Raw genomic sequence first — 17,467 nt, forward strand, 5'->3', positions numbered from 1 at the left:
CTGTGATGTCAATAAAGTTTTGTGGCATAAAATTACTGTTTTGTTTTTTGTTTTGTCTTTACGTTTATATAACTATTAATGCATTCATGATATCACTACAACATACATTTACTGATACCCCAATTTGTCTTGAAAAGAAAAAAAAAAGAAGTACAGAACTTTTGTGCAATACAGGGTTGATGTAAGACAAGCATTTTTACACAAGGAGACCTGGCATACCACTTACTATTACTAGTGCAGCCATGCCACCATCATCTACACTGATCACCTGAGGAGATGAAACAGAACTTCCTGCAACTAAATAGCTCCAAGAATGACGCTATTTTTGTTGGCACTCCACATCCGGTCCAGTCATCCCACATAAGTGGAATATCCCTTTTATCCCCTATTAGTCACAAACCTGGGCATAAGAATTGATCCTCACTTGACCTTTGAGGCCCACATTAAACATCTCTGTAAGAGCTCCTTCCACCTCAGTAACACTGCAAAACTCTGTCTCTCCCGCTCTTCTCTGGTAACGCCAACCATCACTATCCCCCCCAGGACTAAGCTCTGCACTAGGGATCGAGCCTTCCACTCTGCTGCTCTACGCCTGTGGAATGCTATCCCTGACCACCTGAGGGCACTGCAGATGGTTGAAATTTTTAGAAAGAAAAAGGAAAACAAAAAGGACACAAAACTTTTTTTTTTAGAGCCTTTTCTTTAGCAGAGAAAAGCCTTTTCTTGGGCGTTTCTAAGAGCTGACTTCATGTGATTCTTGTTTTTATGGTTACTTTTTTATTCTGTAGCACTTTAAGAATTGTTTCAAATGTGATAATAATAATAATAATAATAATAATGATACTTTTATACTATTTCCTCAAAATTGGACACGCTGGGAAAACCTCCAAAGGAGCCTGCGAAGATTCCTAGATGAATGCCTAAACAAGAATGTGGCCCTGATGTTGTGCCTGGTGGGGTCAGCAGCGGCTTGTGAGGGGGTTTTGCTTGTGATTTAATTAAGAGAAGGGACTTACTTTTTGTCTTAGGGCGAGAGCTGAGAGATGGGATTTGGGCATGTCCTGGTGTTTGCGTTTTTTATTGTGTGGTCCTCAGTTTTCGGGGTAACGCATTACAAAGTAATCTGTTAAGAGTACTCTGATTACTTTTCTGTTGTAACGAGTAACGTAATATGTTAGTTCTGGAATTCAGTTGGGCATTTTACGTAGCAGCCTCTGCCATCAATGTGTGAATTGCTGTGTGTGAATGATGAATGTGGCATGCGGCAAGATTAGAAAAATGCTACGTCAGTACAGTCCAGTGACCATTTAATTTAATTCACCTAGCGAGATTGCAGAGAGGACAGCGTTTACTTTGTGGAAATATTCCCATTATTTTGAATTATGAGGTGAAAGGGACAAAAACAACATCACGGTGAAATGTAAGTTGTGCTTGGAGGATCAGTGCTTGTCAGCTGATGATCCTGATGTCTTTGTTTATGAAAGGGATGGCAAATACTGCTTGTGACATTGGCAGTATTGTTGGCGGGGCTACAGGCAAATACACCAATATGGATATTCATTGCTTTTACATTAGTTATTGTCAGCGGGTGAGGTCTGAAGTTCATGATTTTATGTATGGATGTGAAAGGATGTTTGTTTATACGGGGGGTAAGGGAGGATTTTTTCCCCAGGCTTCAGGCAAAACCTAGACCCAACCTCACCATAATTTACATTTCAATATTTCCCACTTCAGATGCTTCATGCATGATTTGGACCCCGACCTTCCGGTTCAAGAGCTGAGAACCGCTACACTATTATTTTATACTATTATTACTATTACTACTATTTTATTTTTTTTAAGTCAAACTAATGATGTCAACATGCTACATTATAATATGTAAGCATTTGCCTCAATGCATTGCCATGCCTAAATAAAGCCACACAAAAGCCGCTACCATGGCTGTAAAGTCTTAGGCTTGATTTGCTACGTAGCGTAGACTTTGCAATTCATATATGCCCAGCAAAGTTCTGTCAAATGATTATATAATGGAGAATTTATATTGTCCTGTAGTTGTAAGCTGACAAAAAGCAAAGGGAAATATACTGAAAATGTACCATAATCTGCAATTTCTTGCTCACAGCCAATTACCCGTTGGTCTTCAATCATGGCAAGCTTCTTGTGACAAAAATATTGGCAGATATAATAGAATGTGCAGCAAAAATCTGCGACATCCTAATATAGCACCACAGAGGGAGTTCTTTGAGAAGTGATTACATGTCTCTGTGCCTGTGATGTGGATAACTGCATGAGTCCTAAGTGCTTGTAATCATAGTTAAGGCTTTCATGCCTTTTATACTGAGCACATTAGGTGTAAGAGTGAAGTGTTTTCTTTACGTATTGCACAGCGAATAATAAAAAAAAGCTCCTTGTCGAAAGAACCAAGTCATGAATAAAAGACACGTTTCAAGGTGTCAGATTGCTATCAATTCTGCCAGAAATATGTCTTCAATAACAAATATTAAGAATTAATAAGATTATTCAGCTGTGGCTCAGTGGTAGAGTCGGTCGTCTTTCAATCGGAAGGTCGGAGGTTCGATCCCCAGCTCCGTCAGGCTACATGTCGAAGTGTCCTTGGGCAAGACACTGAACCCCAAATTGCTCCCGGTGGCATAGCCAACGGGTATGAATGTGGTATCTGATTGACAGTTGGTCACTTTACGTAGCAGCCTCTGCCATCAGTGTGCGAATGGGTGAATGTGATATGTAGTGTAAAAGCAGCTTTGAGTGGTCGCAAAGACTAGAAAAGCGCTATATAAGTACAGTCCATTTACCATTTACCATTCAGACCAACAACACATTCATCATATCTTTAATTAAATTGATCACTCTGGTACTTCTAATATGCTTAATGATGAAGCAATGGAGCATTTCAAAGGCCTTGAACACTATGATAGAACACTAACAGGCACATGTCTTGAGTGGTAAGAGATAGTACTGCCAAATCAAAGTGTAGTTCATCATTGGCAGATGTTGTGAGTTCATCATTGGCAGATGCCAGCTTGAACATGACTGAGAAACACTTGGCTGGCATTGTTTATGCAAAACAGAATGAATGATCTGAGAGAACACAGGAAAACTTGTTGCACAGTTTGTAAATGTGCTTTACTTTAACATCTTATGTAATGATTGATGAAAATGGTTTCTTTTAGACTTCTCAGAATACCGTCATATGGAAATCTGCAGCTTTATTTTTATGTTTTTATGTTTTATGTTGAATTGACTTGTTCAGAATTTGATGTTTGTGCAGCTGTATTAAAAAAGGAGACATGTTGTGAACAAGGTAAAAAGCTCTTTATAAAGAAACATAGACCAGATGTTTTGTTTATGAAGGAGCTGTGTTTCTGGTCAGAGGGGTAATTAAATTTACCAAACTGCTGGTGGGGGGATGTGTTAAACCAAATAACCGGAGATGCAGAGTTAACTAAGAGTCTTGGATATTGTACTGTTTTGTGCCACACAGGACATCCTCCTATGCAGACACAGAGAAGATGCAGATGCTCTAAATGAAATAAACTTTTTAGAACTTTCCAAGTTCATGTGCAAATACGATCCACAGATCCAAAATCACCAAAGGCAGCTGCCCAGAAAGGTAAACTTTGATGAGCCCCGATATTCAGAATAACCTGCTGGAGTCAGCTGCCTCCTTGTTGTTGAATGGCAGATGCATATAAGGACAAGTCAAAGTGTGAAAAAAATGGGCAATCAGGTTCATGGACACAAGTGGCATGAGCGCAAGTGGCATTTTAGATAAGATTTTAAGTGATTGCACCTTGACTCATCATTGTGTATATGCTTTAGTTTTAATGGGGCCTCCTTTATACAAATAAAAAAGTTCGTATTTTTTGCATCACATTTGGGAAATTATATCAGATGAGTGTTTTTGGCACACATGGTTTGCAAAGCCAAACACTGTCAGTCTCTAATTGAGGGACTTGAGGACAATTTTTGCTCGCTTTACAGATAATTCACAGTGTGATTTTGAAAAAGTGATAAAACCAATGGAAGAGCTAATGCAGATAAATGAAAATGTTGGCTACGCCACCAGGAGCAATTTGGGGTTCAGTGTCTTGCCCAAGGACACTTCGACAACCTGAAGGAGCTGGGGATTGAACTGCCGACCTTCCAATTGAAAGACGACCAACTCTACCACTGAGCCACAGCTGCCCCAGCTATTAAGTCAAAACTAGTTTGGGAAATGCAACAAGTGTGAGAAATGATGATGAACTGAAACACACCTGGAACAATATCCTATACCGATAGCTGACATCATTGGATCATTGTTCCCAGCATCATGAGTATGGAGTTTTCCCACAGTCAAAGACATTTGCACAGAAGGAGTCTCTGCTGGCCCTCTGTCATCACTATAACATCTCAGAGGAGGCTGCTGAATTAACAGTATTCATTGAGCAACTGCGTCGGAAAGTGTAAATGGGCTGGAAATTCCATCCCTCATGGAAGTCTTGGATTTTTGTGCTCCTGACATTTTTCTGAATCCTAACAAACTACTTCGAGTTATCTTCACCCTTCCTATGTCTTCTTGCTGTATTGAGGGAGTGTTCTCCTCTGCAGGTCGATTAAATCAAACCTAAGGGCATCCAATGGTACAATCTGTCTCAACTACCTCGTCCTATTGTCTTTTGAAAAGGATCTATCTAACTCTTTGGACTACGATGAGATTATCTCTGTCTTCAACACTTACTTTACGTAATTTACTCTGCCTGATATTTTCCCACTAAGCATTATGACGTTACATTTTTCCATGCATACAGTTAATAGGTTTATTATTATAAGTATGCATTACTTGTTGTTGATGTAACAAGGACATATGTTGTTGTTGCTCTCTTTGCCTGTCGCTATCCTGCATTCTATCCCATTTTTTTGGCCCATCCAGTCGAGGCAGATGGCTGTTCAACATGAGTCTGGTTCAACATAAGTGCTACTCATGGTGATTCATGTTGGGCCTCTCTTTAAATAACATAACAAAGAGTCGGTCTAGACCTTTTCTTTTTGTAAAGTGTCTCGAGATAACTGTGGTTATGATTTGGCGCTATACAAATAAAATTTGATTGATTGATTGATTTGTTGTAGCCTTTGGAGACATGTTGGTTGTTTATGTTGTTGATGTTATTAGGGCCCGGGCACCGCTGGGCGTGAAGATCTTTTTGCAATGCAAGGAATTATTATTCTTTCTTTCTTTGTCCAAAAGAATCACATTTTTGGGAGCTTTCAATGCTCCAAAACTGACCCATCTTTGCACACGCATCAGGTCTGGTGAAAAATTTTATATTTTATAGGTCTCAGGCATGAGTTCAACGAAATGGCTCCACAGCGCCCCTAGAAAATGTCAGAAAGGGGTCCCCATACAGGTTACTTTCACCTAGATGTATGAAATTTGGTATGCATATTAATCTTGTCTATACTTACAAAAAATCCTCTAGCATCCATAGGTTTTAGTTTCATTTTCAAAATAAGGCCTATTTTAGGCAATTTACTGGGGTCATACATTAACAAACTTCTCCTAGGGACTCCATCCCATCTTCTTCAAAATCGGTCAGCATACTGACAAGACATTGAAGATTAAAAGTTATCAAAAGATCCAAGGTGGCATAGCAGATGGCAGCCTCTGTGTATTGATGCACGTGGTTTTGTCTTGTTTGTAAATACTTTTTTTTGTCACAATACACTGAGCTCTTACACAAGTGCTCATGAACATATTGACTACAACACCATCAGGTTTATTTCCCATTTTTTATGCGCTACGTTAACGTACACTAGACTACATACTACGTATGTTTACATTGGACTGTTTTTAATTTTATACTGTTAAACATTTGCACTACCATCATCTTGCACAAACCTGCACATCTGTACAGCTCTTTAATTACACCTGGTGTGCATTTTTTGTATTATATCTCTTTTTTATATCTTATTCCATAGCCTATTTCTTATCTTATTCTACTTCAGTTTACTGACAGGAGGAGTACTACTGTTTAAGAGTAACTAAACCCCCAGACCACTTTTTTCAGCTGGAAACCAGTGCAGCCCAGATGTTGCTTGTTTGTAATAAGCATTTTATTAACAATGACATGACTGCTTTTGGCTTATGTTATATGGTAAGAAACGGCTCTTGCTAGGTAAAATTACCTTGGCAAAGTTAGGCTAATGTACCCTAACAGATGCCAACGGTGCTGTGGTGTCTATATGTGCGCCCTTTTTCCCGTTGCCTATTGTTATCTAGCTATCCTATAAGGTCTGTCGATTGGCTGGTAAAGTGATGAATATTGCAATAATTAGGCTGTGCTGTAACATCTTTCAGGAGAGTTGGTAATATGCTTGGTTGCTATAGCCTATACCATTATTCAGAGCTGTGTGTCGTGGTTTATGTGAATTGTTCAGTTGGTTAGAAAGTCACTTTGACTTCTACAAATGCACGTTTAACAGGTATAAATACGAGCATTATCGAAATTTTTCGCAGAGATAAACTAGTGTTCTGTTATGTATGTTAACTATGTTCTGTTTTAGCCTAAACTGACTAGAGAGATTGGGTGCCAGACGTAACCAGTCAGCACCAAACATGCTACTTGACAGGTTAACATGAAGCAGCATTGCATATGATGTGGTACTCCACGTCATATCATTTAAACGATGTCATTTAAATCATAATGATCTTTATCAGATTTATCGAACCAGTGTGTATTAAATATATAATAATAATATTGATATAACTGTAAAGAGCGCACTTTCTTTTCAATTGACAGCATCGGCTGTCGCAGCACCTGCTGCCAGTGCTTGCGGCTCATGCTCATACGGCTCTGGACCACTGTGGTCATGGCATACAGGAGACACTGGAGGAAAGAAGTCCTCTACTTCAAACAACATTTCTGTTGCGAAAGTGTTTGTGCTGCTTCTCGAGTCGTCTCAATGTATCGGGCGTGTATTTTGATTTTATAGTTTGGCCCATGTCCCACCTGTTTACATGGAGGAGGCTGGCTTTATGACCTATACTGCAGCCAGTAAGCAGGGGGCGCCCGAAATGTTTTGGCTTCACATTTAGGGAGCGGTCATATCGTCCATCTCTTTATACAGTCTATGGGTTGGACGTACCCCCTTCAGTTCAAAATACACATCCATACACTTACACCTGTATTATTTATAAGTGTCTAACAGACATTGCTTTAATGGTGTTAACCAAAAATAAATAGATTTTACCCTACTTTTCTAAGAGGCACACATTGAGCTGCTAGTCTAAAATAACTGTAAAGACTGATTGGCTAAACCCAGGTCCGCTAACAAGGCGGCAATTTTGATAGAGGGCTACAGAAGGACTGTCTAAGTTACTTTTATCTGAAACCTTGGATCATAGAATACATGTAGAGCTACATCCATAGTTCCCATTGTTCCCTCAGCTTTGCGCCATTTAGCACACCTCTGTCCACCAGCAGTCAAACTGCCCCTCAGTCACTGCACTAGTACACCATATGCTGCCCAAGTAATGACTATTGGTTATAAGTTTTGAAGCAGTATGGAATCAAATCCTTACTGGCTTGTTAAGCTGGGTGTCAATCTTGTGAGGGAAGTAGAGGAATGGCAATATTAAAAAATGCCAGCTTTTCAGAGCATTTAGTATTTAAAAACCACAAAACACAATCAAAACAAATGTTTACGCTATGAAAGCTTTAAAATGGTCTGTGCAGTTAACATGTAGGGCATTTTGGGGCAATAGGTATTGCTATGCATGACTATATGTTTGTCTGTGTGTTGTGCATGCTATTGCCAATATTCACAGCTGGAGAAGACGAGGGGACAGGAGTGTTCGTCCATTGGGAAATTATGGAGTTGCAGCTGGCATTCTGCGTTGATGGTCATCCTAGAGAGGGAGGCAAACAAAGAGAGAGAAAGATAAACTTAGACAAAGACATTCAAAGCTCTAAAAATACCTTGTATCCTTTACTTCTTGGCCCATAATGCACAAGGGGTGTGAATTTGTGTTATTTATCATTGCTTTTAACAGAATGCGCTGGCTTTAAACCAGATGGCACAAGATCACACTTGGTTGTTTGGTTGATGTGTGAAATCCTTCAAAATGACAGAAGTGTTTAATCAACTGCAGCAGACATATTCAAACATAGTATATAGGTCAGCTTATAGGTCAATGTCTAAAGGCGTGTAAGGTTCTAGAAACAGGAATACTTAGCTGTGATCACTGGACAAGTCAATACACCAGATGTTTCAGTAGAGCATCTGTGATCACAAAATCACAGGGGATTTGCTTAATAGGGGAAAAAAAGAATTTGACTAAATTAATATTCTCTGCATGTTACTATAAAGCGTCATTCTAAAATTATTTTTTTCTGGATACGATAATAGTGGTAAAAAAGGACACTATTGTGGAAATGGGTGTTTTCTTTCACCTATTGTTGTGTCTTTGTCCTCAGAACAGTTTCTCATTAATAGACTGTATAAAAGAGGAGCCTCATTTAAAGTAGAAAGAGTGCTGCCTCACTCGTCTTGTTTGTAGTTGAACAAAGTGCCAATGATGTACAGTCCCAATTTGCATACAGACTGACTTCCATCCTTGACAGGAGCTAAAAAGACCGAAATTATGAAAAGAGAATTGAGCTGAGGTGAGAAGAGAAGAGCAAGCAGCAGCCAATACTGTTGAGATTTGAGTGTGACAGATGTATCAGTCAATGCAAAGACGGCCACAAACATGGGCCTCTTTAAGACTTGAAGAGAAACTTGCAGGTTACATTTTTTATGACATTAATACTCAATCTTGTCTGAAAATGGCTGTGTAAAAAGTTAATCGTTGATTTTATATGATTTACAGACATAAGGGCACAAATTTGGAGGAAAAAGTGGCTGATTTCAGTAAAGCTGCTAAAAACTGCTTTTATTCATATTATAACTAGAGGGACACGCGGTGTCCGCCTTAGCTCAACGTGCAGTAGTAGGTGGTAGAGTCTGAGCAGTCGTATTGTATTGTGTAGATATTATTTTGGAAGTCTATCATTGCATTTCACCAGCTCTTATGATGGTTATTTATTTAGTTTGTGCCGGTTGCACAAATTCTAGCTTGACAGGACATCGAGCCACCGTTCTCCTGACAGGAAAAGGAGCAGGGCTAGCTTTCGTCCCTGGATGAGTTTTGTGCAGGTGAAGAGATGGGACTTCGTTTCAGCATCAGTCACGAAAAGCGCTGTCATCTGTAGCACTCATTGTCAACAGGAGGATTACATTGCAAGCGATATCATGGATTTCAACATGGGATGTTGAAACCAGACCGTGTGGGACTGTTGGCTGGTGCAGTCCCCTCAATACACAGCATCAGGTTTACCGTCAGCAGCATTTAATTCATTCAGATTCATCGTGAAAATGTGAGCTGTGTACAGTAAGACTTGATTTTTAAAGTTTGCTAACTCCAAATTAGGGTATAAGAAGAACCTTTCAGCAATCTCTCTCTCTCACACACCGCTGTGGCACCATAAAACGTAATACAGATTTACTGTTATAGAAGGCAATACGAAATACAAGCTGATACTTGCCCATTAGTAACTGTGATGGGTAAGGATTAAAGTTCCCACTTGCTACTACTCATGATTTGTTATAGCCTTTGGTATATGATAAACTTTGCAATGTTGTGATGTGAGCACATCACTGTGCTATGCCTGTTGGCACAGTCAGAACCAGTGTCTGATCGCACTTCAAGCCGTTTGTTGGCTCTTACTGACTTTGTTCCCTCCTGCCTTTATCATTGCTTGTGTTGTATTAACTCTCAGATGTACATCGCTTTGGACAAAAGCATCTGCTAAATGAAATTGTTAGATTGCTCGCTTATGCCAGTCACTCATAACTACACCTGCCCAGTTCTCCACTAGTTTTTGTCGAACTACGGTTCAATGTCTCTCCTGTGGCTGTTATTTCTGCTCATCCTGGCCTGTTCCTGGTCTCTTTGACGCCTTGCAGGCTCATAATTATAAGCCAGTGGTCCACTGTGTGCATATTAATTAACAAGTTCTTCATCTTCAATGACAAGACAACATTTATTAATGTTATATCTGTCATTAATCGGCGGGGCTCCTTTCTGTTACGTCACATCCAGTTGTCTGTTTCGATGCAGAAATATAAAAAAATGTACAAAAAATGATGCCAATGTAGTGTATTAATTCATATGTTTCGTAGAAAATATTATTTCTAAATCATTTTCCTACACATTGATTCACTGGGGGTCTCCAACCGGCAAGTTTCTCTGTAATATCCTTTTAATGAAAAAAAAATTCAAATTCATTATAGACACCCATTAGCAGAAGTGAAATTAGATGGGAAGAGGGATGTTTGTGGTTGAGGAGTGGAATTTCTTGAGAGATTATTTAGAAGCAGTGTGCCTGAAGATCCACATCCTTTCTTCTGAATGCACAGCTTGATCATACCTTGGAGAACAAACAAAGTTAAGACAAACAAAACACTTAGGTTTCAGCAAAATCAAAGCTTTTCATTTTGGTTTACTTTACAGGATTGTTTTTGATACTTCTTGATTGAAGATTGAACTTATCCTGATGCAGTAGAAGCTTTGCAACAGTTCTCCAGGGGGTAGAAAACAAACACTCATAGTGATATTTGCAATTTGACCAAGGTTTAGTTTGAAATCCTTGACACGAAGGTAGAATTGTATTCTCAATACACTAAAAACTCGTGTAGGAGCTCAAGGGTTCGGAAACCCAGATGCCACTCAAATTCAAAAGAACCTGTCAGCAAGAATCTTGAGGTGTTTTTCATACTATAGACGAAGACAGAGTTGGGTTTTTCTTTTGGCAAGGCCACTGAAACGCCAACAAGCACTATCATCCCTGTGTGTCATTTCTTCACAAAAAGAAAGATATCAAAGAACAGAGCAGAATGTAGAAACACAAGACATGCTGTAAAATAAGTTTTTATCCTTCTGTGCTAGAGGTAAAGCAAGGCCTTATGGCCAAAGCCAAGAAATTCAAATTTTAACATGGAAAGCAACACAAGGTGAGAAATGTAGAAGTAAAATAAGCCTAGCCACTAAGTGTGAGCGATGCCTGCCACCTAAGCACAGAATCCCTGGTTTGGTTTCAGATGTGACCCTTTGTTACGTGTCATAGCCTTCTCACTCCACATTTTGTGTCTGTGTTTCTTCTCTCTTTATCAAAATGACAGACAAGTGACGATCGACTACTGTGGGAATTTTCACAGTCCAGAGAAGGCATTCGAACAATTGTTGAATGCTGTGGCTTTCGGGGGGATAGTGGTCTCAAAGTTTCATTACCTAGCTTTGATGTTCAGTCAGTGTTGTGTTATGTAAGTCATTACAAAGAGGAAGGAGAGTTCATGGCTAACAATGATTAATACAGAGATACATAGAGGGGTTCTTACCAATTCACAGTAAACAATGTCCTTTTCATCTATCCTCAACATTGCATTGCAGAACATAACTCTCCCCAGAGACAATTTTACCTCAGTCTCAACTAGTTGCTGTAGCCTATTTGTCACTGTGGTAGTATTCCTATTTCAGCTCTCGCAAAAAAACAATCATAGCTGAATGATGTTGACTACTGTTGCACATTTTATTTAGCTATATGTCCCACACTCACAACTTTCATAAAATATTCTCATTGATGTAATATTGTAAATTTCACAATTGGGGCAAAAACTAATTAAACCACGTGTATTTATGTAAAAACAAGACACTTTGAAAAATACCTGTAACCGACATGAATTTAAGCTGGCTGCAGCTTAAATTGTCATGGTCTGGGCTGTGCCACTCCCTCATTCCTAGTGTTTCAGTTGTTTTTCCCCCTTTCTTGTTTATATTGTTGTACCCCTGTTTGTTTTCTGTGTGTGTGTGTGTGTGTCTGGGCGTGGCAATCAATTATCCTCCTGCTGACAATCCACCTGCACACCTAGGACCCATCCACTCATTAAGCTCCTGGAGCCGAGTGCACCAGCTGGGCATAAAAAAAAAGGTATTTTCTCTTAAGTCTGACTTAGCTACAACCGACTTCTTGTTTTTACACCGAGTGCACCAAGCCTAACTTACAAGGGTCGTAGCTGCACCCGGTCTTATGATGTGCGTCCACTTGAACACTCGCAAAGCGGTGACTGTTTCCAAGCAACACACATCTACACTCTCTAACTTCTCCCATTAAACTATTGACAGAAGATAATGCAAAACAAAAGTAGAGAAAAATTCATAAATAAGGAAACTCACATTTTCTCATAGCAAAATTGAACCAAACACACAAGCAAACAAAAGTTTTCCACAAGGAAATGTCTACAATCAATAATGATAAGAATGTCCGATGTACATTTATCATGTCCTCCACAGTGTTTTGAATCAGCACCTGCAGGGTGGGCACAGGATACGTTTCTGTCCAACACATGCCATAGCTGAGGGGAGAGACAAGAGGACTTGTCTGTCAAAACGAAACCTGTGGATCAACTTACTGTCTGATCACGGATGACTCTCTCATTTTAATGCCCTTCTATTTATCCGTGTAAAACAACAAGACGCGCTGCCATTGTGTTTGTCTTTTAAGTTTTGTGACCTTTACTTTTACCATTTGTTTTACCGTGGATTTAAGTCTGACTTTCTAAACTTACGCCTGCTCCTTCCTAGGCATAAAAGATACACAAACTGGGCTTCAGTGTTACATGTGCCCAGGGCCTAATTTAAAGTTCGTCGTAACTTTCAGCTCTGGGATGTAACGTTACACCCAGGCGTATGCCCAGCTGGTGAACTCGGCTCCTGCAGAACATATACCCGGGTTCTACACACCAGTCTTCACCAGACTGTTCAGTTCGCATCAGTGGCGCTGCACTGCGGCCAATCTAAATTCTTGATCTGTGGATTTTTCGTGTCTTGACTAACACTTGGTTTACCTGTGGCACAGATTTATCAACCATCCAGGATCTCCATCTGTCTACCTCATTCAACCATGCTCTCTGCTCCTGCTGCAACCCCCCTCCAACATAAGTTCAACTCCTCATCTTCAACCTCAACTTCAAATTAAATTAATTACATTGAATTGTCACCTTCTGTCTCTGCTTTTGGGTCCAACTACTACACACCTTGACATAAATACATTTGTGAAATGCACCAAAAATATTCTTTCAATGAGTACAAAAGGTACTTTTTAATTGCTGCCTGTGCAGCTGTCTGTATATTTTCCATTAAGACAGCAAGCTACAAAGTGAAATTCATTCTTCCTAATGATAAAAATGGGAGGTACCCTGTTCACTTTTTAGGTATTCAAGGTCTTGATTGTCTGTATTTGTCACTTACATATAGATTTCAGTGAATACTTTGGATACTGTCAACAGTAGGGTCTAAAAATGAAACCATGTACATCAAAGAGTACTTTTTTTTTTTTTTAATTCAGTTATGTTCTGAAGGCTTTACCTCAGTGTGTAAAGTATTTTTCCATTGGTCTTGATCCTTAGCAGCTGATTGGGTGTCGTTATCCAGTGAGAGTCGGCATTCTTGGAGTTCCTAAAGATGGTGTCAGGCAGCCAGATCAAGCCGACCATATTGCTGGTTAAATACAAGGGCAGAGAAAGAGACAGAGAGGGATTGAGGGGCAGAAGGTTGAAAAAATTCCCCTGAAATGCACGAAGCAGCTCTACTTGCCAATAAGAGGATAATAAAACAACCAGGCCACATGGGGAAAACAAAGCACATCACTCAATTTGTTTCATTAATTACAGGCATCTTCCCTAGAGACAGAATATTGTTCTCAAATGAGATATTCACAGTATGAAAATATTGAAAGACAATAGTTGGTACGGTAGACATAATAAAGACTCTCAGCAGTGTCTTTCAGTTGCAGTTCATTTAAAAACATAGTTGGAGCTCTTCTCTAGCCAGTGATATTAACTGTCCTTTTTAAAGTCTTTGTCAAGCAGAGAATGGCATTGTGGTTGCAAGTAAGATGTAATCCATCATCATGACAACTGTTAACATTGAGTCACTCTACGATAAATGAGCTGTGATTTTTACAGTAGCAAGGTTGGTGACTGATGCCCAGCCTCCCTCTCACTCCTTTTACACTTCACGCTTCTCTCTTGCACCCGCCTAAACCAGCTTTTCTTCACTATCTATAAACTCAGAACCCTTTGTGAAGCTACTGTAAATTAACTCTGTACTATATTCCCTGATTTGAAACTAGCCTCAGTCTGTCCAGGTCTAGCAGCATTTACTAGGAGGCTGCTAGGTGCGGTTCAGCTTGCAATCTACAAATGAATCCAAATACCACAGTTAAACTTGTCCTCAAAGCAGTTTAAGGCTCCAGTTTGGTGTCTTTTACACAGACACTTATGTGTAACGGAGGTGTAACAATCCTGTCTCCAACGGGCTGTGTAAAAGGGGCTTGAGTGTGTGAATGTTGACATGTTTGATTTGAAGACAAAAACAGCGCTATTTACAGTTCCCAGGTGCTCAGTGGATTCAGTGAACAAACTAGCTATCTAGCTCTAAGGCAAAAAGTAAAAAAATATGTTCATCAAGACACTGTCAACAACAGAGGAAATCAGAAGGACAACCAGAAATAATTTTTTCAATAAATTGTGGGACACAAACAGTAAGTAAAGAATAAAACCAAATATCCAAGTAAGTGCCAGAATACACTAGAATGGGCCTTTAAATATAAAGTACAGAGATGATCAAAATTATAGTTGTAATTGGTAATATTAGTCCTATTTATACTGGTATTGTTGGCATTGCTACAGTAAATCTGCATCAGTCTGTTTTTCTTTATCCACGTTTCTGTCTCTCCCTCTATCCCACTTTCCTGGCCTAGGTTTCTGCCTGTTAAAATTAGGTTTTTCCTTGCGACTGTTGCTTGTCTCTTACAGTAATAAAGGAAGCCCAAGATCTATTCCAACCGGAAAATATCAAGAGATAACTTTATTTGTGATATGGCATTATACAAATAAAAAAAATGATTGATTGATAGAGGTAATTGATATGTTACTCAGCTGCAAATATGACATATTAAGGAATTTTAAATAAAGCTGTCTGTATATTACAAGTATATTCTCAGTAAATCTAATATACCTGTTCAGGGTTAGAGTCCTCATAGTGCTGCTGTTAAACTGAAGACGGGTGTCCACCCAGGTCTGGGCAAAGATAATATCAATCTGGTACTCCTGCGGAGAGAAAAGTAGAGTCAATGAACTGATCTGAAAACTCTCTTTAAAGTAATGTAGAGACAGAGGTGGATGGAGTGTGTGTGCAGTCTCTGTGTAGAACCTTCTGGAGGAGCTGATAATGTGTTTGTGTGAACACAAATGAGTTGACATCAAAGAAAATGCTACAGCATTGTGGGACTCTGTGGAAAAACACTTAAAAACACATTATATTTTTGATGTGGAAATTAAATTATGCCATCTGCAAATATTAACTTCAGCACATTTGATTTTCCAACTCAGCAATGACCTCGCTTCTAATTGTTTGAGGTCTGAATCAGAATTTCCTTACTTTACAACCAAAATTCCTACTTTTTTTCCCCCTTGCTTTTTGTACACAATATGTGAAATCCTCAAAGGGTGGTTTTGAACACAATTTAATTAAATTTGAATGGATGTGGGTTTGACTGACAGCAGCTAAAAAGCTGTCTTCACTCACCCAGATCTAAGAATATACTTCAAATAGCACAATACTGTTGCTGTATTAGTAAATTAAATTTTGTTTAACATGAAAGTGATGCAAGGGTTGGTTGATGAAAGGGTTATATGTGTATGTGTATGTATATATATATATATATATATATATATATATATATGCCCCATTCGAGTCTCTATGTGTCAGCCCTGTGATTGACTGGCGACCAGTCCAGGGTGTACCCCGCCCTTTGACAGCCTGGATAGGCTCCAGCCCCCCGCGACCCTGAACAGGATAAGCGGTATAGATAATGGATGGATGGATGGATGGATGGATACCCCATCGAGGCATGGACACCACCGGGGCGGCTGTGTCTCAGTGGTAGAGTCGGTCGTCTTTCAATCGGAAGGTCGGAGGTTCGATCCCCAGCTCCCTCAGGCTACATGTCGAAGTGTCCTTGGGCAAGACGCTGAACCCCAAATTGCTCCCGGTGGCATAGCCAACGGGTATGAATGTGGTATCTGATTGACAGTTGCTCACTTTACGTAGCAGCCTCTGCCATCAGTGTGTGAATGTGTGTGTGAATGGGTGAATGTGATATGTAGTGTAAAAGCAGCTTTGAGTGGTCGCAAAGACTAGAAAAGCGCTATATAAGTACAGTCCACTTACCATTTACCATTTACCAGACCTCTGAAAGTGTGCTGAGGTATCTGGCACTAAGAAGGTCCTTTAAGTCCTGTAAGTTACAAAGTAGGGCCTTCTTGGATTACATGTGTTTGTCCAGCACATCCCACTGATGCTCGATTGGATTGAGAGTTGGGGAATTTGGAGGCCAAGTCAACACCTTGAACTTGTTATCGTGTTTCTCAAACCATTCCTGAACCATTTTTGCAGTATGGCAGGGCGCATTATCCTGCTGAAAGAGGCCACTGCCATACCGATCCCATGAATACCGTCCTTTCGGCTGCAATAGTTTTTTGGTAGGTGGTATACGTCAAAGTAACATCCACATAAATGGCAGGACACAAGGTTTCTCAGCAGAACATTGCCCAAAGCATCACACTGCCTCTATGGCTTGCCTGATTCCCATAGTACATCCTGGTGTCTACCCTTGGTACGAGATGCACTTGCACCGAGCCATCCGCATGATGTAAAAGAAACGAGATTTATCAGACCAAACTTTCTCCATTGCTCCGTGGTCCAGTTCTGATGCTCACATGCCCATTGTAGGCACTTTCAGCTGTGGACAGGAGTCAGCATAGACACACTGCGGCTACACACACCCATACTCAACAAACTGTGATGCACGGTGTGTTCTGACACCTTTCCAATAAAACCAGAATTTACTTTTTCAGGAATTTGTGCTACAGTAGCTCCTCTGTTGGATTGGACCAACATGAACCAGCCATGCTCCCCACGAGCATCAAAGCCTTGGTCGCTCATGACTCTGTTACTGTTTCACCGGTTTTCCTTCCTTGGACCACTTTTCGTAGGTACTGACCATTGCAGACCGGGAACACCCCACAAGAGTTGCAGCTTTGGAGATGCTCTGACCCAGTCGTCCATCACATTTTGGCCCTTGTCAAAGTCACTCACATCCTAACGGCAATTTTTCCTGCTTCCAACAACACATCAAAAAAATTTAATGCACAACATCGTCCAAATTACCATTGCACAAGATTCTCCAAAATACTAACAACCGAAGAAGCTAATTTGGAAAAGCATATAGAAAAACCTGCAACCCAGTTCAGACAGTTAACTCAAGCAAGCTGCTACACTCACATCCAACATTCTTCTGATAGC

General features: G+C 40.0%; 1 protein-coding gene across 1 annotated transcript in view; it reads right to left on the minus strand.

Annotated features, from left to right (window-relative positions):
* Window positions 1–17,467, minus strand: part of LOC138603385 (gamma-aminobutyric acid receptor subunit gamma-3-like) — a 147,834-nt gene that overhangs the window by 44,217 nt on the left and 86,150 nt on the right. The window contains exons 4-6 of the mRNA XM_069675135.1: window positions 15,119–15,210; window positions 13,466–13,597; window positions 7,827–7,909 (exon numbers count right to left, since the gene is read on the minus strand). Of these exons, the coding sequence (XP_069531236.1) occupies window positions 7,827–7,909; window positions 13,466–13,597; window positions 15,119–15,210 (307 nt within the window). The remainder of the gene's footprint in view (window positions 1–7,826; window positions 7,910–13,465; window positions 13,598–15,118; window positions 15,211–17,467) is intronic.

The sequence above is a fragment of the Semicossyphus pulcher genome, unplaced genomic scaffold (genome assembly GCF_022749685.1).
Source record: "Semicossyphus pulcher isolate SPU_LCO1_2020_fin unplaced genomic scaffold, fSemPul1.0.p SCAF_24, whole genome shotgun sequence".
Taxonomy (NCBI): domain Eukaryota; kingdom Metazoa; phylum Chordata; class Actinopteri; order Labriformes; family Labridae; genus Semicossyphus; species Semicossyphus pulcher.